Consider the following 19,754-nt stretch of genomic DNA (forward strand, 5'->3'; position numbering starts at 1 on the left):
CTGGAAAGTGTGGCCCGGCCTCCCTGTAGCCCCTGCCTGTGCCATGCCCACCTCTCAGCTTGCTGGGCTTCATGAGGTCCCTACCCCTGCACCCCAGGCTCTGAGCTCCTGCACCTCCTCTCTCGAGCTCCCTGAGTCCTCCTGCAGGGGCCTGGCAGATGACTTAGGTGGGGCAGGGCAGCTCTGTTTAGTAGAAATCTAATGTGACCACCTGGCACCAGGGGTGTTGGGGTGGGGGTTCCCACTCATCTCCAGGAGTGTGCATCCCTACAAAAAGGTCATTCCCGTGTGGGTTGGGCCCAGGCTCTAGCAGGGAGGGCCAGGGGCACCCTGCCCGTCCAATGGCAGTTCTGGGACTCAGCACTGAGCTGTGGGAGCTGGGCCTTCCTGGCCCTCTGGGCCCCACTCCTCATGCCTGCCTCAGCAGTGGGGACCAGAGGTGTCCCTGGACCGAGGAAGTGCTCTCACTGACCACTCAGTGATACTGGGGTCCTGCTGGGCCCACACACCAGTGGAGGACATCACTGAGGGGAACTGAGCCCTCAGTATGGGGAGGTAGGGCAGGTGAGAGGGAGCAGGTGGGCCAGGGGCAGCTCTGGTTCTGGCAAGCAGACCCTTTGCCAGCTGTGCTTCTGGGAGGGTGGGCCCATCGCTGGGCTGTCACAGGGCCTGGAGGGAGGACGGCAGGACCCCAGCCAACAGCTTGTAAAGAGGCTTGAGGCCAGAGATGGAGGAGGCTGGAGTCTGCAGCCTAGGGCTGGGGCTCGAGGGTGTGTGCCTGTGTCTGTGTCATGAGCACGTATGTGGGTTGGTGTGGGGGTGCACAAGTCTGTGCGTGCACAGGTCACGTGCGTGTGTGCAGGTCTGGGTGCCTGTGTCTGCCTGTGTGTGGGATGACAGGCGGAGGCTCCCTGGGGCTTCCCAAGGAAGGCATCCCCAACCTCATCACCATGGCAACCCCATCACCCATCCCTGGGGCCCTTGAGGGGTGGGGCCTGCGAGCAGGGCAGGAGGGAGCAGCCTCGGGCTCTGGGGCTCTGCTGTGGCGTTTGGGGGAGGGGATCTGCTGAGCTGCCCTGCCACCTCTCCTCCCCCCCCCCCCACAGCTGTCCCAGACAGGCCTGCTGAACGCCCCAGCCCCCAGCCCCCTGCACTCTGTCCAGCACAGCTTTCTTGCCATTCCAAGGGTCTGGACAGCACTGTGCAGGGATCGCCGGTGGCTGGGTCTCCTCTGGTCATGTCACTGTGGAGCCCCCCCTATGGAGTGCACTGGGGCCTCCAGATGTCTGACCCCCAGCCAGAGGCCCTGCCTCTCCTCCCTCCCACACTCTGCTCATCTCTCCTGGCCCACGCTGACCTCCCTGCCCCCACCCTGCATGTGCCTTCACAGAAAGTGCCAGCATCCTCCCAAAGACTTCTCTTTCTGGGGTCCCCGGGCTGCCACTCTGCAGGTGGGCTGGCCCGTGGCCTTGTCAGTAGCTCTCCAGACCCCAGGTCTGTGCTGTAGGGAGGGGAGGGAGGGCCTCCCGCTAGGACAGCAGCCCCGACAGCAGCCCCATGGCATTTCTGAGCAGTGGGGGTTCAGCAAGTGATCTCACTGGGCTGATTTTACAATACTGAGTTGCAGAAACCAGTTAATCAAAATCTAACGTGGCACTATGGGGGCTGGAGTAGGGAGGGGTCCCACGGGGTCCCACCCTCCTCCAGGAGGGTTGTCTCCACAAGAATGCAATTCCAGTGTGTGTTGGGCTCGGGCAGAGGCTCCCTCCCCGGCCAGGGGCACAGAACAGGGGCATGGTAGGGGGGCTGTTTGCCTCTCAGTTCCCCACACAACCTTAAACTGATGGCTTCACAGCACTTTGGGAGCCGGGGAAGGCTCTCAGGGCCTGCCTGCCTGGGGGGCCGTAGGAGGGGGCTGCCCTGTGCTGAGCAGCGCATGCCTTGGAGGAGGCCCCATAGCTCTCAGACAGGGTCTCCTGGAACACCCGCCCTTGCTGCAGTACTTCTGAGGCCCGGGCCGTGTGGGAGGTGGACACCTGTGGTCGGTGGACACCTACGGGGACTCTGGCTGGGGAGGGTCGGCTTCTGTCGCATCATACCGAGGTTGGTCCAGCTGCCTCTGTGGTTGCCATGGCAACCTGTGCTGGCAGGGGCTGAGTGACTGCCTAGGAGGGAAGGGGACCCCGTCCTACTGGCTGACAGCCCCTCCACATCCTAGCAGCAGGTGTGAAGCCCCCCATCCTTATGTGCTGGTGGTGGATCTGGGGGAGGCTGAGGCCCCTGGCTGGTCATTTCAGAGTCCAGCTCTTGGAACCCCATGTCTCCTTTGCCTCCAGACCCTCTGCTCCCCCAAGGACCCAGGCTGCATCCTTCTTGCTCTCTTGCCAACCTGGGGGACCCAGGATGACCGGCTCATGGCCTGGGCAGCACGGGGCGGCCTTCTGCAACCAGGTAGCCCGGCCAGCCTGGAAAACATGCACCTGCCGCCATTTCCTGGCCTGGACACCAGACAGCAGAAGTGGCAGGAGCTCAAGGGACACTCCGTCCCGAGCCCTCCCTGAAACTTGCGTGTGTCTGGAGTGGAGGGTGCTGGCTGTTGTGTGGGCTGCCCCCATGCCACCCTGACAGGCACTCCAGGGCTGTCTACGTGGGCCAGGCTGCAGCGAGTGGCCAGTGCATGGCACTTCCTGCTACCAGGCGCGGTTCCTCCGCGGCTCAGGATCATTTCCAAGTCCTTCTTGGTGCTGTTAGGGCCCCAGGTCCTGAATGTGGGGGTGTGCACAAGCCTTTCTGGGCTGAGCCCTGCCATGGGCGCTGCCTCACTCCACAGCCCAGGTCCCTTGTGACAAAAGGGGCAGGCCCCACAGTGGCTGCCCCTGCCCCATGGAGGAGCAGCTGCTGGCCCTGTTTCCTCCCTCCCAGGACTGTGCCCTGAGCTTGTGGGGGCTCCTGGTGCCTGGGACAGGTCTCCCTGGTGTTGGTTGGTTTCTTGGGCAGGACCATGACGCCCCTTATTGCAGGTGCTTAGTCACCTGCATCTTACTGGGAATCGCCTGTCACCCCCAGCTCATTTGGAAACAGCTGGCATGTTGTGGGGTTCTAATTGGCTGGTCAGAGCCCTCTTTCCCAGTCCACTCAGAGCTGCCATTCTGTTTGGGGTGGATCTTGGGGTCCGTGTGACGTCCCAGGGGCTAGAGTGTGCACCACGTGTCTCCTGCCCCGAAGCTGGAGAAGGCAGTGCGGGCCTGAGGGAGGGGCTGTGCAGGACACAGGACAAGGGGGCCGCAGTGCGTTGGCCTCCTGTTGGGGTGGCCTTTCACAGGAGCGTGCTTAGGCGGAGACCAAAGGAGCACTTGAAGTTCATGCAGCTCTTGTGCGTCAGCTCTGCCCCAGAGGACCGCAAGACAGCTGCGGAGCGGGGCGCTGGGCCACCCTGACCACACAGCAGTTCACAGCACAAAAGAGCCCTGAGCAGGCGCCTCTGGCGGGGGCAGTGTTTGCTTGAAGCTGGGGGCTCTGAGCTGACTGGCTGACTGAGCTGGGGTGCTGCTGGCTCCTGGCAGTCCTTGGGGCTCTGCCTCTTTCTGGTCTTGGGCCTGGAGTTGATGTAGGGTGGGTGAAGGAGCCAGGCGCCCCCCTCTGAGGGGGCTGGACATGCCCTTGGGCAGCACCCACAGATCCCAGCCAGGACGTCCCTCCCCACCCTGCCTGCCCAAGCTGGGCCATGGGCCTCCTCAGGTGCCCCCCCTTTGGCCTAAAGGTGGGGCATCCCTTGCAGTGGGCATGGCACCAGCCTGGGTGTTGTGGGTTAGTGGGCAGCCAAGCCAGGAGTTCACAGGCCTCAGAGTCCAGGGCTGGGGCTGGGCTGGGCTGGAGTGGGGTGGGGTGGGGGGTCTGAGCTGGGGCCCAGCTGAGGGGAATGGAAGGAAGGGGTGGGGGCAGGGATCTGTGGATGCTGCCTGCCGGTTCTGCTCCGGTCACCATGGCAACAGATGGAGGTTTGTCAGGAAAGAGGAGGGGGAGGCTTTGACGGAGTCTGCTGGGGTTTAGAGACCAGCGGGATCTTTCAGAGATGGGGGCTCTCTGACCTTCAGTGGAGAGGCTTCTCCCAGGGCCACAGGTCTGCCTCCCAGGACGGGAGGGTGGGCTTTAGGTGTAGGCCTGAGCCTCCTTCCTTGGGTCTTCCAGCCTGGCTCCTGGGCTGGAGTCGCAGATTGGAAGGGGCTCTGTCCCTAGCTGGACAGCCCAAGGGTCAGGGCCCCAGCAGGCTGGGAGCTGGGCAGTGGGCATGGCCTGCCTCCTCAACCCTGGAGTTGGGGAGAAGATGTGTCTGGGACTCCAGCCTCACCCCATATGACTGCCGACCCAGGATACCTCCTTGGGGTGGGGGACCACCTTCTCTGACTGTGGAGTCCTAGCCGACTGTGGCCCCTTCCCTGGAGAGCTCCCAGGCCTGACCCAGCAGGTGGGCAGGGCTGCATACAGGAGCCCACCTGGACACACTCCCAGACTGGGTCCAGGCCTGCAGGACACTCACTGCCTGCTGTGACCTTGCATGAGTCAGCAGTGTTCTGTGGAGAGTGGGGCTGAGCCTGGCAGGCAGGCCCAAGCCATGGCCCTATGGGGGCCGTGGGAACTCCACCTGCACAGGTGCTCCACTGAGGCCAGCTGGGAGGGCGGGCACCTGCACGAGGCCTGATGTGGCACTGCCTCCCTAGGGGCGAGGCCTGCTGGCACCGGCCTGGCCACAGTGCCGAGGGACAGACTTGACAACTGTCATGACATTGGGAGACCCCCTTCCCCAAGGAGCACAGCTTGCAGTATTCCAGTCCTGCTTCCTGGGTCCTCGTAGGGACAGTGGGATGGGGCCCTGCCGTGAGGCAGTGGGCCCCCTTAGAGAGCACTGGGGTGTCAGGTGGTGGGAGGGGCTGTATCTGGGAACCAGGGACAGCAGCCGCCAGCCCAGATGCAACCCTGCCCACCTGCCCAGGGTGGCCTTGGCACCCAGACACAGGGCACCTCTGCCCCAGCTGGCCGGCGCTTTGGGGCCCAGGGTGCAGTGTGGCTCTTGATCCCCATAGTTGGGGTGGCTAGGGGCCCCCTTTGGATGCCAGTTCCTGGCAGGGCAGGGGGCAGCAGATGAGGCTGCCTGGCAGTCCCTCCATGGTGCCCATCACGCCCCCTTCCCTGTCTGCCCTTCCCTGCAGGCTTGGGAGTGGGATGGTCATGGCCCAGGCAGGCCTTTCTGGGAGGGTAGAGGGCAGGGGCTGGGCTGGGGCTCTGCATCTCATGGGGCTCCTGGGCTCAGGCCCAAGCCAGCATCTCTGGCTGGAGCAGGCTGCCTATACTGGCCCCAGCTGCCCCTTGGGTACCCCTGTGGGCCCTGTGGTCCATCTTGGATAGTGTCCCCCACCATCAGCCTGTTAACCTCCCAGATGGCCCCTTCCGGCAGTGTGTGCCAACCCAGCACCCACCTGGTCAGCCCAGGGCCCCGTTCCGTCCCCTGCCTTCTGCCTCCCCCTATAGCCCCTTGCTGGAGCCACCAAGAGAGGCCTAGAACTGGGGGCTTCCCCATCCTGGGCCTGTAGGGGACCCTAGGGGGACATTGACCCCTCTTGGTAGGCCATGGGCTCCTGAGGGCAAGAGCAGCAGAGGCCTTGTGTCTGAGTCGCTCCGTCCAGCAGTGAGGGCCTCTGGCCACAGGGTTTGCAGGGAAGTGTCACCCTGTCCTCAGGCCTGGCCTTCCTGTGGGAACCAGCTATGTCAGGAGGGGTAGGACTTCTTGCCTCTGTGAGAGGTGGGCCAGGTGCCCTGCCCTCTCCCCTGCCCCTGCCCACCAACAGGGGGCAGGGCTGGGCAGTTGTAGCTGTAGTGGCTCTCAGCTTGGCCCCTACAGCTGCCCTGGGGGGTGGGGGGGAGACCCCCACCCATTCCCACTTCCCTCTGTGTTTCCCAGGAGGCTCCCAGGTGTGGGTGGGTGTGGCCTTCCCAGGGCAGAGACCCCCACCCATTCCCCCCCTCCCTCTGTTTCCCAGGAGGCTCCCAGGTGTGGGTGAGTGTGGCCTTCCCAGGGCGGAGACCCCCCACCCTTCCCCCCTCCCTCTGTGTTTCCCAGGAGGCTCCCAGGTGTGGGTGAGTGTGGCCTTCCCAGGGCTGACAGGTGGCCAGGGGCCAGCTGGTCTTTTACCTGTCTCTGGGCCAGCCAGCTGGGTGAATTGGGGCCCTGGCTGCAGGTCTGGTGTGAGTCCTGCCAGCCCCACGCCCCTGTGGCGGCTGCCCATGGACTTCCACCTGCTCTCAGGGCTGAGAGCCAGGGGTGTGGGGCTGACCTCAGGCCCCACTTAGGTCCACAGCCTGGGGTTGGCTGGGCCGGGTTGGGCTACCCCTCTGTCCCCTCCCTGCAGGCCTGCAGGCTGCCCATAGGGGACCCTGGGTCAGCTGGGCCCCCGGGGTGGGAGGGAGCTTCTGTTGGAAATGCCTGGCATCCACGACCACTTGGAGTCGTCCGTTAGAGGTTAAGGGGTGCCCTCACCCTGGGGAGAAGCACAGTGGGTCCCTTGGCTGATTTGATAAAGTGCTCCCACGTCAAACTGTGTCCAGAAGGTAGGAAGGTGGGCAGCCGCAGTCCTAGGCCAGGGGTCCCTGGGGTCCGTGAGACCTTCCGGGGTCTGACTGGATACTGTTTGTTTGACACCATGGGAGACGCCTTCTCTGAGCGGCGTGAGGACCGGAGGGCTGTTCTTCTCCCTGACCCCCACGGGGGCGGACAGGGCAGTTAATAAAGTTGCACTTACATCCTTGTGTGTGGAACAGCTTTATTGTTTGTCAGTGAACAAGTATTTGTGAAATTTGTTTTAATTTCTAACACAATAAACATCAGCAGACCTAACCACACAAATAGATCTCTACTAGTGTCCTCAGTGATCTTTTAAAGCCTTATTGTTTTTTTAAAAAATGTTATTGTATTTTTTAACCTTTATTTTATTTTCTGATTTCTATGTGGTGCTGAGGATGGAACCCAGTGCCTCACACGTGCTAGGCGAGCGCTCTGCCCTGAGCCCCAGCCCAGCCCCTATCCTCAGTGATTTCTAAGTCACTGGAAAGGCTAAAGATCCTGGGTGAGGGCTTGGCCCTGCAGGCTGAGCCGAGGGCTGGGGTGACGTACCCCATGGGCTCTGCTGCCACCGCCACAGGATCAGCCCTTTGGAGCAAGACCCTCCCATCTCCCTGCGGGACCTCTGGACCTGCCTACGGTGCCCTTCCAGGAGTGGACTTCAGTTTGCGTGAGCAGTCCTCTGCTGGGCAGGGGTCCCCTCTTGGGCGTGCCTCCTTCCTCCTTGGGTATGGCTGGCACCTGGTGCTCCCCTGGTGGGGACAGGTGTGGTGCTCCTGCCTCTCCGTGGGCTGTGGGGACGCCTGGCTGGCTCTCAGCATGTAGGCAGGCAGGCCATGGTCCCTGTCTTCTTTCTGGAGAGGAGGCAGGTGCTCCCATCCCTGGTGCCCTGAGCATCTCTCTGTCTGTGCTTCTGTCTGAGCGATCCCAGGTGGGCCTTGCTGGGCGCTCTGTCTGCTGCGGCTCAGAGTTCCGTGGATCTGTGGGCAGGTGTTTAGTTTGTCTCCTCTTGAAACGTGCCCTCTGCCCCTCGTGCCGCTGTTTCTGGGACTCAAGCGCAAGGGTAGGCCTGTGGGGTGTCCTGCAGCCTCTGATGTGTTGTCTTCACTCCATGCTCTGTCCCCATGTGGACAGCTCCCATTGCCCTATTGTGGAGCTCTGCCGGCCTCTGTGGGGTCCACTTTGGCCTCTGTGGGGTCCACTCTGCTGTGAGCCCATCTGAAGGCCCTTGTCCATCTTTCCTCCAACTAGCGATGCCTTGAGCCCCTCCCCAGCTTCCCCGGGCAGCTGTGTCTTGCTCTGCTGTGCCCCCAAGACAGGCCACATGGCCCCTTCCTGCTGAGAACGGGCGGGCAGGGCTGCCCCCGTCAGGCTGGTCACTGGATCTTCACAGGACTTTGGCTGGGTCAGGCCTGGCGGCCCCTCAGCTGGCTGGGCCAGGTGTCTAGGGGAGGGAGCCCAGGAGGGACTCATCTCCCAGGAGTGGACACGGGCTTGAGTGTCACCAGGAGAACTCTGGGTTTGCTGAGCCGCTGAGTGCGCTGCCCAGAGGGTCCCCCCGGGCCCTGGTGTCGCCCCCTGGGGCTCCTCCCTTGTCGCGAGCTGGGCTCTCTGGTTGGCCATCTGTCCTGGCGTCTCTGTCCTGCTCCCGTCAGGGGCATTTCGTCTTTTCATCTTTATTCCATGGTTTCTTTGCCAGCACTTACCATTGTTCCCGGGTCCCCAGGCCCTTTCTGGTTCTCTCCTGCTCTGTGTAGAGGCCTCACCTTAGCAACTCCTTCAAGTCTTGTGGAGCAGCATGGGACCTCTGGGCTGCCCGAGGCCTGCCCCAGTGTTCTCTCCCTGGACTTCCCCTCCCAGGCACAGCTCCTCCCGTGCTGGTCATGGGGCACTTCCCGGGGAGGAGGCCCCGTGTGGTTCTGATAAGGAAGGAGCAAGGTGTTCTCACCTGGGTCTGCGGTGTGTGACCCCCGCCTGGAGCTGTCTGTCATGTGCTGATGGGCAAGGAGTGGGTCAGGGTGTTGCAGTGAGGCCGGGTTGCCCGAGGCACCCCTGCCCCTGCTTGGCTGGACCTTGTCCTGGGTGGTCTCTGTCCAGGCCTGGAGGGAGGTGCAACCCTGAGGATCTCGTGTTCAAACCTCGGTGATTGCTCCCTCTGTTTCAGCAGCCCGACTCTGGGGCCCACCCTGACCCCCTTCCCTGGCCCAGACACGCACAGCCTCCCCGGTCCCTGGAGACAGCCCAGCCCCTGTGCAAACTTTTCCGAGGGCTCTGAATGCGTACGGTCTCTCCATCACTGCTGGCCTGCCTCTTCTAATCAGAGGTGGGGTCCTAGGAGCAGCCCTGAGAGCCAGCCTGCCCAGGATCCAGCCTGCGTTTCTGGCAGTGCCCTGGCAGCCAGGGTCCCCCTCTGAACCCAGAACTGCTGCTCCGCACCCTCTTCCACCCCTGGGTCAGCAGGCCTCTGGGGAGCAGTCCCTCCCTGCCTGACTCCTCTGCCCTGAAGCCAGCCTCAGAAGCACCCCCGGGCTCCACTAGCCCAGGGCCATTCCTCCTGGGGAAGCCCAGCCTGGAGGACTGGGCACCCAGCATCCCATGGGGAGCGGGGTGTCTGTGTGCACAGGGGTGGGGGGCCTCAGCCCGGGCTGATCAGTGGCTTCTATCCTATCTTTTATTTGAGTGCAGAGCAGAAGAGGTCATGGGGCAGCTAGGGACAAGAACAGCTCTGAGCCCCTGTGGGCTGCCTTCGGGTGGAGGAGGGCCCCTGGCTTGGCTGGTCCCACCTGGGACCCCCTGGCTGGGTTCTCTTCTTGGGAGCAATCCCAGGCCCCTCCTGGAGGAGGAGGAGTCAGTGTGGGGTGACTAGGACTTCAGATGTGGGGGTTCTTGTCCAGTACACCACAGCAGGGTAGAGTGTTAGGAGAGCCCTGTGGCTGGGGGGCATCCGAGGGCCCACTCCTGAGGTGGGGGGAACCAGGCTTCTGCTCCCCATCCCCCCCTGGGCTGCAGAGAGGGTCTGCTCTGCCTGGGAAGGGACTTGGGGTGGGTACTGGGAGAGGGGGGTCGTGCAGGAGTCCTGCCTCCCCTGGGACGGGCCTCCCTCCAGGCACAAGCTGTGGGTTGGGTCTGCAAGGTGTGGCAGCCAACTCCCAGTGTTTGGGTGCTGGGCTGGGGCACAGCAGAGACAGCCCAGCGGCTGCCGGCAAGTGAAATATTTCAGGGCTTAATTAATTTAATTTGAGAGGTTCCTTTTCGGAGCGTGAACAGTCGTCTCCCCAGAGACGCCAGCCCTCCCTGGCACACTGGTGGGCGGCCGCGGTCTGTGTGGTGCCGCCTCCTGCTCCTGCGGGGTTAGGTTGGGCTCCCCTGGCGGGCGCAGCCTAAGGAGTCTCCATCTCTTCCTGCACCCTGCGCACCTGGCTGTTGGTTCCCTGTGTGCGGGTCAGTGTGGAGCCGCTGTCCTGTGTGTCCTGCACACCCCAGCCACAGCCTTGCTGGGCCTGTACAGCAGTCTGGTCACTGTAGGCTGGGACCAGCAGCCATGGCCTGGAAACCTGGATGCCTGGGCAGGGAGGGGGTCTGGCGTTCCCAGACTGTGAAAGCCAAAGGTCACATGGCCAAAAGCACCCAGGTGTGAGGCCCTGCCTCTCCAGGCCTCCTCTCAAGGGTCAGCTTTTCCTGGAAGCCCACGTGGACCCAGCTGGCCCTGTGGACCAGCACTTCTGGCCCCTGCCCGGGTGTGGGGTTGTGGTGTGTGTATTGGGACTGTGGCCTGAGTGTCTAGTGAGGCCACCATGAGGCTGCTCAGAGCTGGCCTTCTGGTGGGGCCGCAAAGGCTCCATCAGGACATCCCAGGGCAGTGGCCTATGGGCTCTGGCAGGATCCTGCTGCGTCCGCCCTTGGCGACCCAGCCCGGCTGGGCGGGGACTCAGTTTCCCAGGTGCCCACGTGTGTCTGGCCCCGACACTCCCTCGGACCTGTGTCCCGTTGGCCAAGGTCGCAGTCAGCATTGTGGGTCTCCAGGTGCCAGCATCGTGCTGACCCCTGTGTGGACAGCTGCGCCGGCCAGGCTGCGCGTCTTCACACCAACTGCTGCCCGCAGAGAGCAGGCTGAGGAAGTGGGTCACCGCCCTGTGGCGGCCACCCAGAAGCTGGGCCACCTGAAGGGCCCAGTTCAGGATGACATCCACTTGATTCCAGAGCAGGGCAGTGGTGAAGGGGGCCCAGGGCGCTGGAGCACTCCACGGAGCACTGGCCTGCCCTGGCTCTGCAGGGTGGCTTGTCCGCTGACTCAGGCCTGGGCGCTCTGACGTGTCCTGCCTGCGAGGAGCCTCACTCCCAGGAACTGCAGGGAGGCTGCTGCTGTGTCTCTGTGCCCAAGGACCGCTGACTCCACAGCTGCCCCGCCGGGCCAAGTCAAGGCCTGCCCCACGGCTGCCAGAGACCAGGCTCTCCTGTGGGGCAAGGGCCATGTCCAGCACCAAGGACAGCACCCTGTGGGTCCTGGTTGCAGAGCCCCGCCTCTCCCTGCAGCTGAGGCACTGAGAGGGCAGGTCCTCAGCATGCTGTAGCCCACCACTCACTCCCGCCACATCCCCTCGCGGGGCCTGTGGCCAGAGGGGCCCACCCCAGTCCACTGTCTGAACTCCTACCCTCTCTCATACCCAGCTCCAGGTGGCCCTCCAGGCTGGTGACTCAGTGACCCTGGGGCAGCTGGCTGGCACCTGCTGCAGTGCACCGACAGGGGGCATGGAGGCTGGGTGCCCGTTGACCCTCCACCTAGCAGCTTCTCAGGCACTGGAGAGCCGAGTCCACTGCTGGGGGGCATATCATGGCTGGGGAGGGCCAGCAAGGGACGGGGATGCCGAGAGTAGGGCCTGAAGCATGGGGAGGGTCTCCACCACCACTTGCTCCTCCGGAAGCCCACCTGGGGGCCACCTCTTCCTTCTACTGGGGACAGGGCTTATGGTGACAGCCATCTAGATAGTTGCTAAGACAAGGTTCCTTTGTATAGCCCATGCTTGGCACCCCCAAATATCACTACAAGACCCCCAGAGGTCAGGGCAATGCAGGGCAGCCGCCGGGCTTGTGTCTTAAGGGCCACTCTGTGCAGTGTCACGAATCTCAGGGGACCGGCATTGAAGGCCTGCACCCTGTGTCTTCCTGTGAGGCCCAGTCCCTGAGGAGGGTGTCCCCTGGGGACAGGGTGATGATAGAGGGGCAGATGGATCTATAGCCACAGTGCTCTCCAGCGTCCATCTCCCAATGCTTAGGCCAGATGTGGGGAGACCAACAGGGGGACGCACACAGGGATGTCATGAGAGGTGTGTGGCCTCTAGCTGGTCCCAGAGTCCTGCAGCCTCATGACCCACTTGAGATGTAGTGAGGACAGCTGGCGAGGGGCCAGGACTCACTGAGGAGGGCCACAGGATGGGCCCAGGCCCTGCGTCCCCTGCCAGCTGGTCACTTTGAGATGGGTCCTCCGGCCTGCAGGTGCCTTGGTGTCAGGTGGCTTGTGCTGCAGCCTAGGGCCCACGTGTCCACTGCCTCCCAACCCTCCAGGAACCCCGTTGCCAGTACTGTCATGTGCCTGGGGGACCCCACTGACACCAAAGAGCAGCAGGACCAGGTCTGGGCAGGACCTGCCCCGAGGTCAGGAGCTCCCGGGGCCCAGGTCCTCACTGTGGCCCCAGGGCCCAGGATGCCGGCAGCCCCTCACCCTCCCTGCCCCTGCCTCCCGCAGACGCGGTGGTGGGAGCTGGAGGTTCCTTGGCTTCGGTCCCACCCATGCAATTATCTGTGACACGTGCACTTTCCTCTTGAGCCTGGTGTGTGTAAAGACAGTAATTAGAGATAAAGTCACAATTGGAAAATAAGCCCCAGCGAGTGGGAGGGCCGGGTGATTCAGGATGATCCTGGGCTTCCCCCCAGTAGCCGCCCGGCCCACAGTCCCAGGGGCTGCAGGGCTTGGACCTAAGGACTGGAGGGCTCCCGAGGGCACGCTCGCCACTCTGCCACCAGGGAGGTGGCCAAGCACCTGGGCACCCAGACACCCAGCCCCAGGGGCCCCTGGGGCTGTGGGAGAGTAGGACATGGGGCTGATTCTCTCCCGAGGGCACCAAGGAGGGGCACCTGCATGCTGGGCTTTACGGAGTGGGCAGGAGTTCTCAGTAGTGGGGAAGGACTTTGTGGTCAGAGGGAAAGTAGTGAAAGGAGGTGGAGATGGAGGGAGAGGCAGGGATCAAGGACACCAGCATGGCTTCCCTGCACGGGCTGCGTCCTAAGGCCGGATGTGTCTGAGCAGTGGTGGGGCCTGACCTGGCTTCTGTGCCTGTTGTCACTGGGCTGGACTGCCTCTGCCCACAGGAGCCCTGAGGAAGGCCTTGCGCCTGGCAGGAGCCTCTTGTTTGGGTGGCCCTTTGTACTCCCAGCTGGTCCCTTGATGCCAGAATCTCCCCTCCTGGAGGCGGGGTGGAGCCCAGGCCAGGCCCAGCAGATCTTGGGGGCACAACTGGTGGTGGGGACAGTGGCTGCACCCTTTTTATGTCCAACTTCTGGGACTTTGATCCTTGGCTGCTGTCAGGTGCTCTGCCGTTCACACCCACTTCCTGTTTCCTGAAGCAGGACCACGTTTCCCACACACATCTTGTAGCCCCGTCATCTGAGGTTGCACATGCATGTGGGTTTGTGTGCACATGTGTAGGTGTGTGCACGTGTGTGCATGGGTGCAGACGTGTGATGCATGTACAAGTATGTGTATGTGTGTATACGTGTTTATGCATGCCTGTGTACATGCATGCCTAAGTTTGTGTGCTGTCCCTGTATGGGGCCCTGAGCTCTGAGACCAGCATCTCCCCTGAGGTCAGCCAGCCAGTGTCCACCTGTGGTCCCTGATATTATGTTTGTAACGCTGTGTCTTCAGGGCTGCTGGTACCCTGGCTGCTGTGCTGTGAAGGCAAGACTCGTCCCCTTTGGGACATTCACATCCATTCTCCCTGAGCTGTGCAGAGCCAGGCCGAGGCTGCACCCTCCTGCCCTGGGACGGTCTGCTGTCTGCCCCTCCCGCCCCACTGGTCCTGCTCTCATTAGATCCGGGGAACACAGGGCTGCTTTCTGTCTTTGGGGTCTCAGGGTTTGGCCTGATGGGACAGGAAGTTCCGGGAGCTGGGCCGATCTCCCACTTCTTGTTGCCCTTGTGTCTCTGGCCTTGTCTCTGTCTGGGCGGTGCTCTGAGGTGTGGCCTTGTGGACTGCAGGAGCCTCTCCTGTGTGGGGCTCTTGTACCTCCTGGCTGTTCCCTGGGTCTCCTGAGCCTCCAGCTCATGTGGGGACCTGCTGGACCTTGTTTGACCTGCTGCACCCTGGCCACGTGCAGAGAGTCTCGTGTCTGTTGGGAAGAGCTCCCAGTGTCGGGGGCACCCCTGTCCTGACTGCTGTGTGGAGGAGCCACTGCCAGCCCTGGGTCAGCTGCGGCGCTTGCCAAGGTGGCTCTGCACGATGGATGGGCAGAGCTGTGGACGCCGTTCCTGCTGTGCTCTGCGCTCCCATCTGAGCGGGAAACACAGGCAGCTGGTGAGGCCCCGGGAGCCTGCACCAGGCCTGGGCTGGCGTTCCTCGGAGCACACCCCGCGGAGGGCAGCAGCTGCTCCTGCCTAGGGAAGCTCACAGACACCCAGGGTCCCCTGGCCCTGCTCCCCGCAGGCTGGCCAGGGAAGTGTCAGCCTATCTTGGGACCTCTGGACCAGGCCTGGAGGAGGCATCTGTGCCCAGCCTGGGACACAGGCTAGGGGAGGTGGCAGGGTTCCCAGGGATCCATGGGAGCTGATGACCTGCAGAAAGCAGGGCCACCATCACTACCAGAGGCAGGGACTGTGATGCCAGACTCACCGGCATAGAGCCTGTCCTGCAGGATGTGATCGGCGGTGAAGATTTGGGCTCCAGAGGACAAGCTGAGACCAGGGCCAGGGCCAGGGCCAGGGGAATGTTTCCAAACCATGTGACACACAAAAGCTTGATTTTCCCACCTGAGACCAAGGGCTCTTACAAACAGGAAAAGCGGCACACACGTGTGCACACACCAGCCTCACAGGCTAGGGGAGCTGGGGAAAGACCATACCTGGCCGGGGGCAGCTGGGCAGTTGACATGGCAGGGTGGGGTGGGAGACCAGGGCTCCATGGACATGATGAGTGGAGGTAGCTTGAGCACCCGTCCCCAGGGCTCCAGGGAGGAGGGTCTTGGGCCACAGAAGGCTGGGTGGAGCTGCCTGGGGAGTGGGCCTGGGCCTGTCCTGGTGTCCTGGGGCAAGAGTGATGCGGCCTCAGGCACAGGTCTGTGGGCTCCCAACTGGGATGGCCTCCCCCTGTGGAAGGATGAGGGCTCACGGAGACCAAGGCTCAGGGAGGGGTGGGCTTTGGGGGGCAGCATGCCACCTTTCCATGGAGCTGTTCTGCCAGTAACCGAGGGACCCCTGGGCAGACGGTGGCCATGGAGCCCAGCAGGCTCGGGTGCTCTGGGAGGGAGGGACAGGGTGCAGACCCTAAGCGAGGAGTCCCAGTGGGAGTGGTGCGTCCCTGCTGGCCAGGTGCAGGATGCTGCGTAGCCCTGAGTGGCTGAGCCTGGTCCCCTCTCTCCTGCAGGCCTGGTGAAGTTGGGAATCCACTGTGTCACATGCCAGAAAGTCGCCATCAAAATCGTCAACCGTGAGAAGCTGAGCGAGTCTGTGCTGATGAAGGTGAGCTGGCTGGGTGGGGGCGGGGCCTCTGCAGTCCCTCTGGATGGGGACAGGTGCCCCAGGACCTCCTCCTCCCCTGTGCCCACTCCTCCTGGCCACAGCAAGTGGCTTCCCTGGCTGAAGGACAGGCCCCTAGCAGACAGACCTCCCTGGTGTTCTCACCTACTGCACCTGTTTCCCCAGTTAGAATAGAGGAGACCCCGTCCCTGAGGAGCCCCTCCCCACATCAAGACCAGGCTGGGGGCGGGGCGCATGTGCTGGAGTCTGGTCACTGGGACTAGTGCAGCTCTGTGGGTAGAAGGCTCCTGGGGTCTGTCCAGCCCCTCAGTAGGCTACTGGATCCTTGGGGCATTATGAGGCCTGACTTTGGTGGGGCAGAGGTCCCGAGACCCTGTTCCCACCATATGGGTATGGGACGGGCTGGGGTTGCTGCAATGGCCAAAAGAGTGTCCCCTTCAGCAGGGCTGAGGCCGAGCCCCCGCCTGGGTGCTGGACAGCTCTGATGGTGTCCTCGTTCAATCCCTCATCCTCCAAGGTGTCTGGCCACGCAGGTGCACAGGGCCTGGGGGCATCTCTGCAGGGCAGAGCTGGCCTGGACCAGGCCTGGTGGTGGGAGCCAAGACAGGTGACAAGGACAGGGCTTAGGTTAGGGTTGGGAGCAATGGCCAGGATGAAAGTGACCGAGACCCATGGGGATTTAGGGACTGTTGATGTTATAGTTTTAAGGGTGCATGGCTGCTGGAGGCAGCAGACACTGGATTGGGAAAACCAAGCACCCGGAGGAGAGTTGCGCAGCTATAAGGGACAGGACAGCAGTTTGGATGGACTGGAGACTTGAGGGGTTGGGAGCTGACCTCTGACCCTGCCGTGGGGTGCAGCTGAGGCTCAGGGGGGCCAGGGCAAAGGCAGCACCAGCTCAAGTGGGGCTCAGGATGAATGCTGAATCTGGGACACGTGAGTGGGAAGCATAGAGCCCAGTGGCAGGAGGCCAAAGCGTGGGGAGGAGGCCTGGCACCACGGGGGGAGAAGAGCCAGGGGCAGGTGCAATGAGGGGCACTGAGCTGCCACCCTCCTGCCTGGGTGACTCCTCCCTGCCAGCTTCCGCAGGGAGAGCAGATGTAGAGGAGGGTGAGGCCCTGCCTGCCGCTCAGAAGCAGGCCTGTGGTGTCCTCTGTCCACCATGCTCTCAGGGGCCACTTCTGACCTCCCTGGGCCCTGGGACAGGCTCTGTGCTCCCCGCAAAGGGGTGGGGGAAGCCAGGACATTTTTCTCACAGCCTGCTGTGCTGCACATGTATACACACAGGTGGCTGCGCACCCACCTGCAGCCCTGCCAAGGCTACAGCTGCCCAGGTAGGTCTGTCCTGGCTGCTCACCCTGGACTCGCCTAGAGCAAGTCATAGCCACATGCAGTGGGGACCAGGCCAAGGGCACCCTTTTCCCTAGTCTACCCCAAAAGCAAGGTCAGATAGTGAGTGGACAGGCAGTGCTCTGGTGGGGAGAGCTGCTCGTCAAGCCCTGGCTTTGAGGGTGGCCTGATAATCGTCCACTTGGCAGGTGGAGCGCGAGATCGCCATCCTGAAACTCATCGAACACCCACATGTCCTGAAGCTGCATGACGTCTATGAGAACAAAAAATATTTGTAGGTATTGCTGGGCTGGAGTGCTGGGCTGGAGAGGAGTACTGGGATGGAGTGGAGTGCTGACTGGAGTGCAGTGCTGTGGTGGAGTACTGGCTGGAATACAGAGCTGGCTGGAGTGCAGTGTTGGGCTGGAGTGCAGTGCTGGGCCGGAGTGGAGTGATGGACCAGAGTGGAGTGCTGGACCGGAGTGGAGTATTGGGCTGGAGTGGACTGCTGGCTGGAGTGAAGTGCTGGGCTGGAGTGGAGTGTTGGGCTGGAGTGGAGTGCTGGGCTGGAGTGGAGTGCTGGTGGAGTGGGGTGTTGGGCTGGAGTGGAGTACAGGACTGGAGTGCAGTGTTGGGCTGGAGTGGAGTGCTGGCTGGAGTGTGGTGTTGGGCTGGAGTGGAGTACTGGGCTGGAGTGGAGTGCTGGCTGGAGTGCAGGGTTGGGCTGGAGTGCAGGGTTGGGCTGGAGTGGAGTGCTGGCTGGAGTGGAGTGTTGGGCTGGAGTGGAGTTTTGGGCTGGAGTGGAGTGCTGGCTGGAGTGGGGTGCTGGCTGGAGTGTGGTGTTGGGCTGGAGTGCGGTGTTTGGCTGGAGTGCAGTGCTGGTTGGAGTGGAGGGTTTTGCTGGAGTGCAGTGTTGGGCTGGAGTGTAGTGCTGGCTGGAGTGTAGTGCTGGCTGGAGTGCAGTGTTGGCTGGAGTGGAGTGTTTGGCTGGAGCGCAGTGCTGGTTGGAGTGGAGTTTTGTGCTGGAGTGGAGTTTTGGCTGGAGTGAAGTGCAGGGCCGGAGTGAGTGCTGGGCAGACTGCAGTGCTCGTTGGAGTGGAGTCCAGGGCTGAAGTGTAGTGCTTGCTGGAATGCAGTGCTGTGGTGGAGTGCAGTGATTTGGTGGAATGCAGTTCTGGCTGGAGTGTAGTGCTGGCTGGAGTGCAGTGCTGTCTGGAATGCCATGCTGGCTGGAGTGCCGTGCTAGGCTGGAGTGCCATGCTGGCTGGAGAGCCATGCTGTGGTGGAGTGCAGTGCTGGCTTGAGTGTAGTGCTGGCTGGAGTGCAGTGTTGTGGTGGTTGCAGTGCTGGCTGGAGTGCAGTGATGTGTTGCAGTGCAGTGCTGGGCTGGAGTGGAGTGCTGGATGGAGTGTAGTGCTGTGGTTGAGTGCAGTGCTGGCTGGATTACAGAGTTGGCTGGAGTTGAATGCTGGCTGGAGTGCAGTGCTGGGCTGGAGTGCTGTGCAGGTCTGGAGTGCAGTGGAGTGATGGGCTGGAGTGCAGTGTTTTGGTTGAATTCAGTGCTGGCTGGAGTACAGAGCTGGCTGGAGTGGAGTGCTGGGCTGCAATGCAGTGCTGGCTGGAGTGCAGTGCTGTGGTAGAGTGCAGTGTTGTGGTGGAGTGCAGTGCTGGCTGGAGTGGAGTGCTGGGCTTGAGTGGAGCACTGGCTGGACTGGACCTCGGGCTGGAGTGCTGTGATGAGGTGGAGTACAGTGCTGGCTACAGTGGAGCTCAGGCTGGAGTGCAGTGCAAGTCTGGAGTGTAGTGCTTGCTGGAGTGCAGTGCTGTGGTGGAGTGCAGTGTTGGCTAGAGTGCAGTGCTGGTTGGAGTGGAGTGTTGTGCTCTAGTGGAGTGTGGGGCTGGATTGGAGTGCTGGCTGGAGTGCAGTGCAGTGCTGGAGTGAAGTGCTAGGCTGGAGTGGAGTGTTGGGCTGGAGTGCAGTGTTGTGGTTGAGTGCAGTGCTGGCTGGAGTACAGAGGCTCCCTGGAATGGAGTGCTGGGCTGGAGTGCAGTGCTGGCTGGAGTGTGCTGGCTGGAGTGCAGTGCTGGCTGGAGTGTGCTGGCTGGAGTGCAGTGCTGGGCTTGAGTGGATCGCTGGCTGGACTGGGCCTCGGGCTGGAGTGCAGTGCTGAATGGAATGCAGTGCTGGCTAGAGTGGAGCTCAGGCTGGAATGCAGTGCAGGTCTGGAGTGTAGTGCTGGCTGGGGTGCAGTACCGTGGTGGAGTGCAGTACTGTGGTGGAGTGCAGTGCTGGCTGGAGTGCAGTGCTAGCTGGAGTGGAGTGTTGTGCTCTAGTGGAGTGTCGGGCTGGAGTGGACTGCTGGCTGGAGTGCAGTGCAGGGCTGGAGTGGAGTGCTGGCTGGAGTGGAGTGTCGGGCTGGAGTGTTGTGGTTGAGTGCAGTGCTAGCTGGAGTACAGAGGCTCCCTGGAATGGAGTGCTGGGCTGGAGTGCAGTGCTGGCTGGAGTGCAGTGCTGGCTGGAGTGGAGTGCTGGGCTGGAGTGCAGTGCTTTCTGGAGTGCAGTGTTGTGGTGGAGTGCAGTGTTGTGGTGGAGTGCAGTGCTGTGGTTGAGTGCAGTGCTGGCTGGAGTATAGAGCTGGCTGGATTGGAGTGTTGGGCTGGAGTGCAGTGCTGGCTGGAGTATAGAGCTGGCTGGAGTGGAGTGCTGGGCTGGAGTGCAGTGCTGTGGTGGAGTGCAGTGCTGGCTGGAGTTCAGTGATGTGGCACAGTGCAGTGCTGACTGGAGTGCAGTGCTGTGGTGGAGTGCAGTGCTGGCTAGAGTACAGAGCTGGCTGGAGTGGAGTGATGGGCTGGAGTGGAGTGCTGGCTGGACTGGAGCTCAGGCTGGAGTGTAGTGGGCTGGAGTGCAGTGCTGGGGTGGAGTGCAGTGCTGGCTGGATTGGAGCGCTGTGTGATGGGGTGCTGGCTGCAGTGTGGGCTGGATGGGTTGTGGAGAGGCCATGTGGCTGGCAGCACAGGCTCTTGCCTCACCCTCTGTGATCTCTCTGTGGGTGTTCTGGTGGG

General features: G+C 62.5%; 1 protein-coding gene across 2 annotated transcripts in view; it reads left to right on the plus strand.

Moving 5' to 3' along the window:
- Brsk2 (BR serine/threonine kinase 2) overlaps window positions 1-19,754 on the plus strand; it is a 51,812-nt gene that overhangs the window by 11,669 nt on the left and 20,389 nt on the right. For both annotated transcript variants that reach the window (XM_027953576.2, XM_027953572.2), the window contains exons 2-3: window positions 15,250-15,344; window positions 16,901-16,986. In XM_027953576.2, coding sequence (XP_027809377.1) covers window positions 15,250-15,344; window positions 16,901-16,986 — 181 coding nt within the window. The remainder of the gene's footprint in view (window positions 1-15,249; window positions 15,345-16,900; window positions 16,987-19,754) is intronic.

Source organism: Marmota flaviventris, chromosome 9, assembly GCF_047511675.1.
Source record: "Marmota flaviventris isolate mMarFla1 chromosome 9, mMarFla1.hap1, whole genome shotgun sequence".
Classification (NCBI taxonomy): domain Eukaryota; kingdom Metazoa; phylum Chordata; class Mammalia; order Rodentia; family Sciuridae; genus Marmota; species Marmota flaviventris.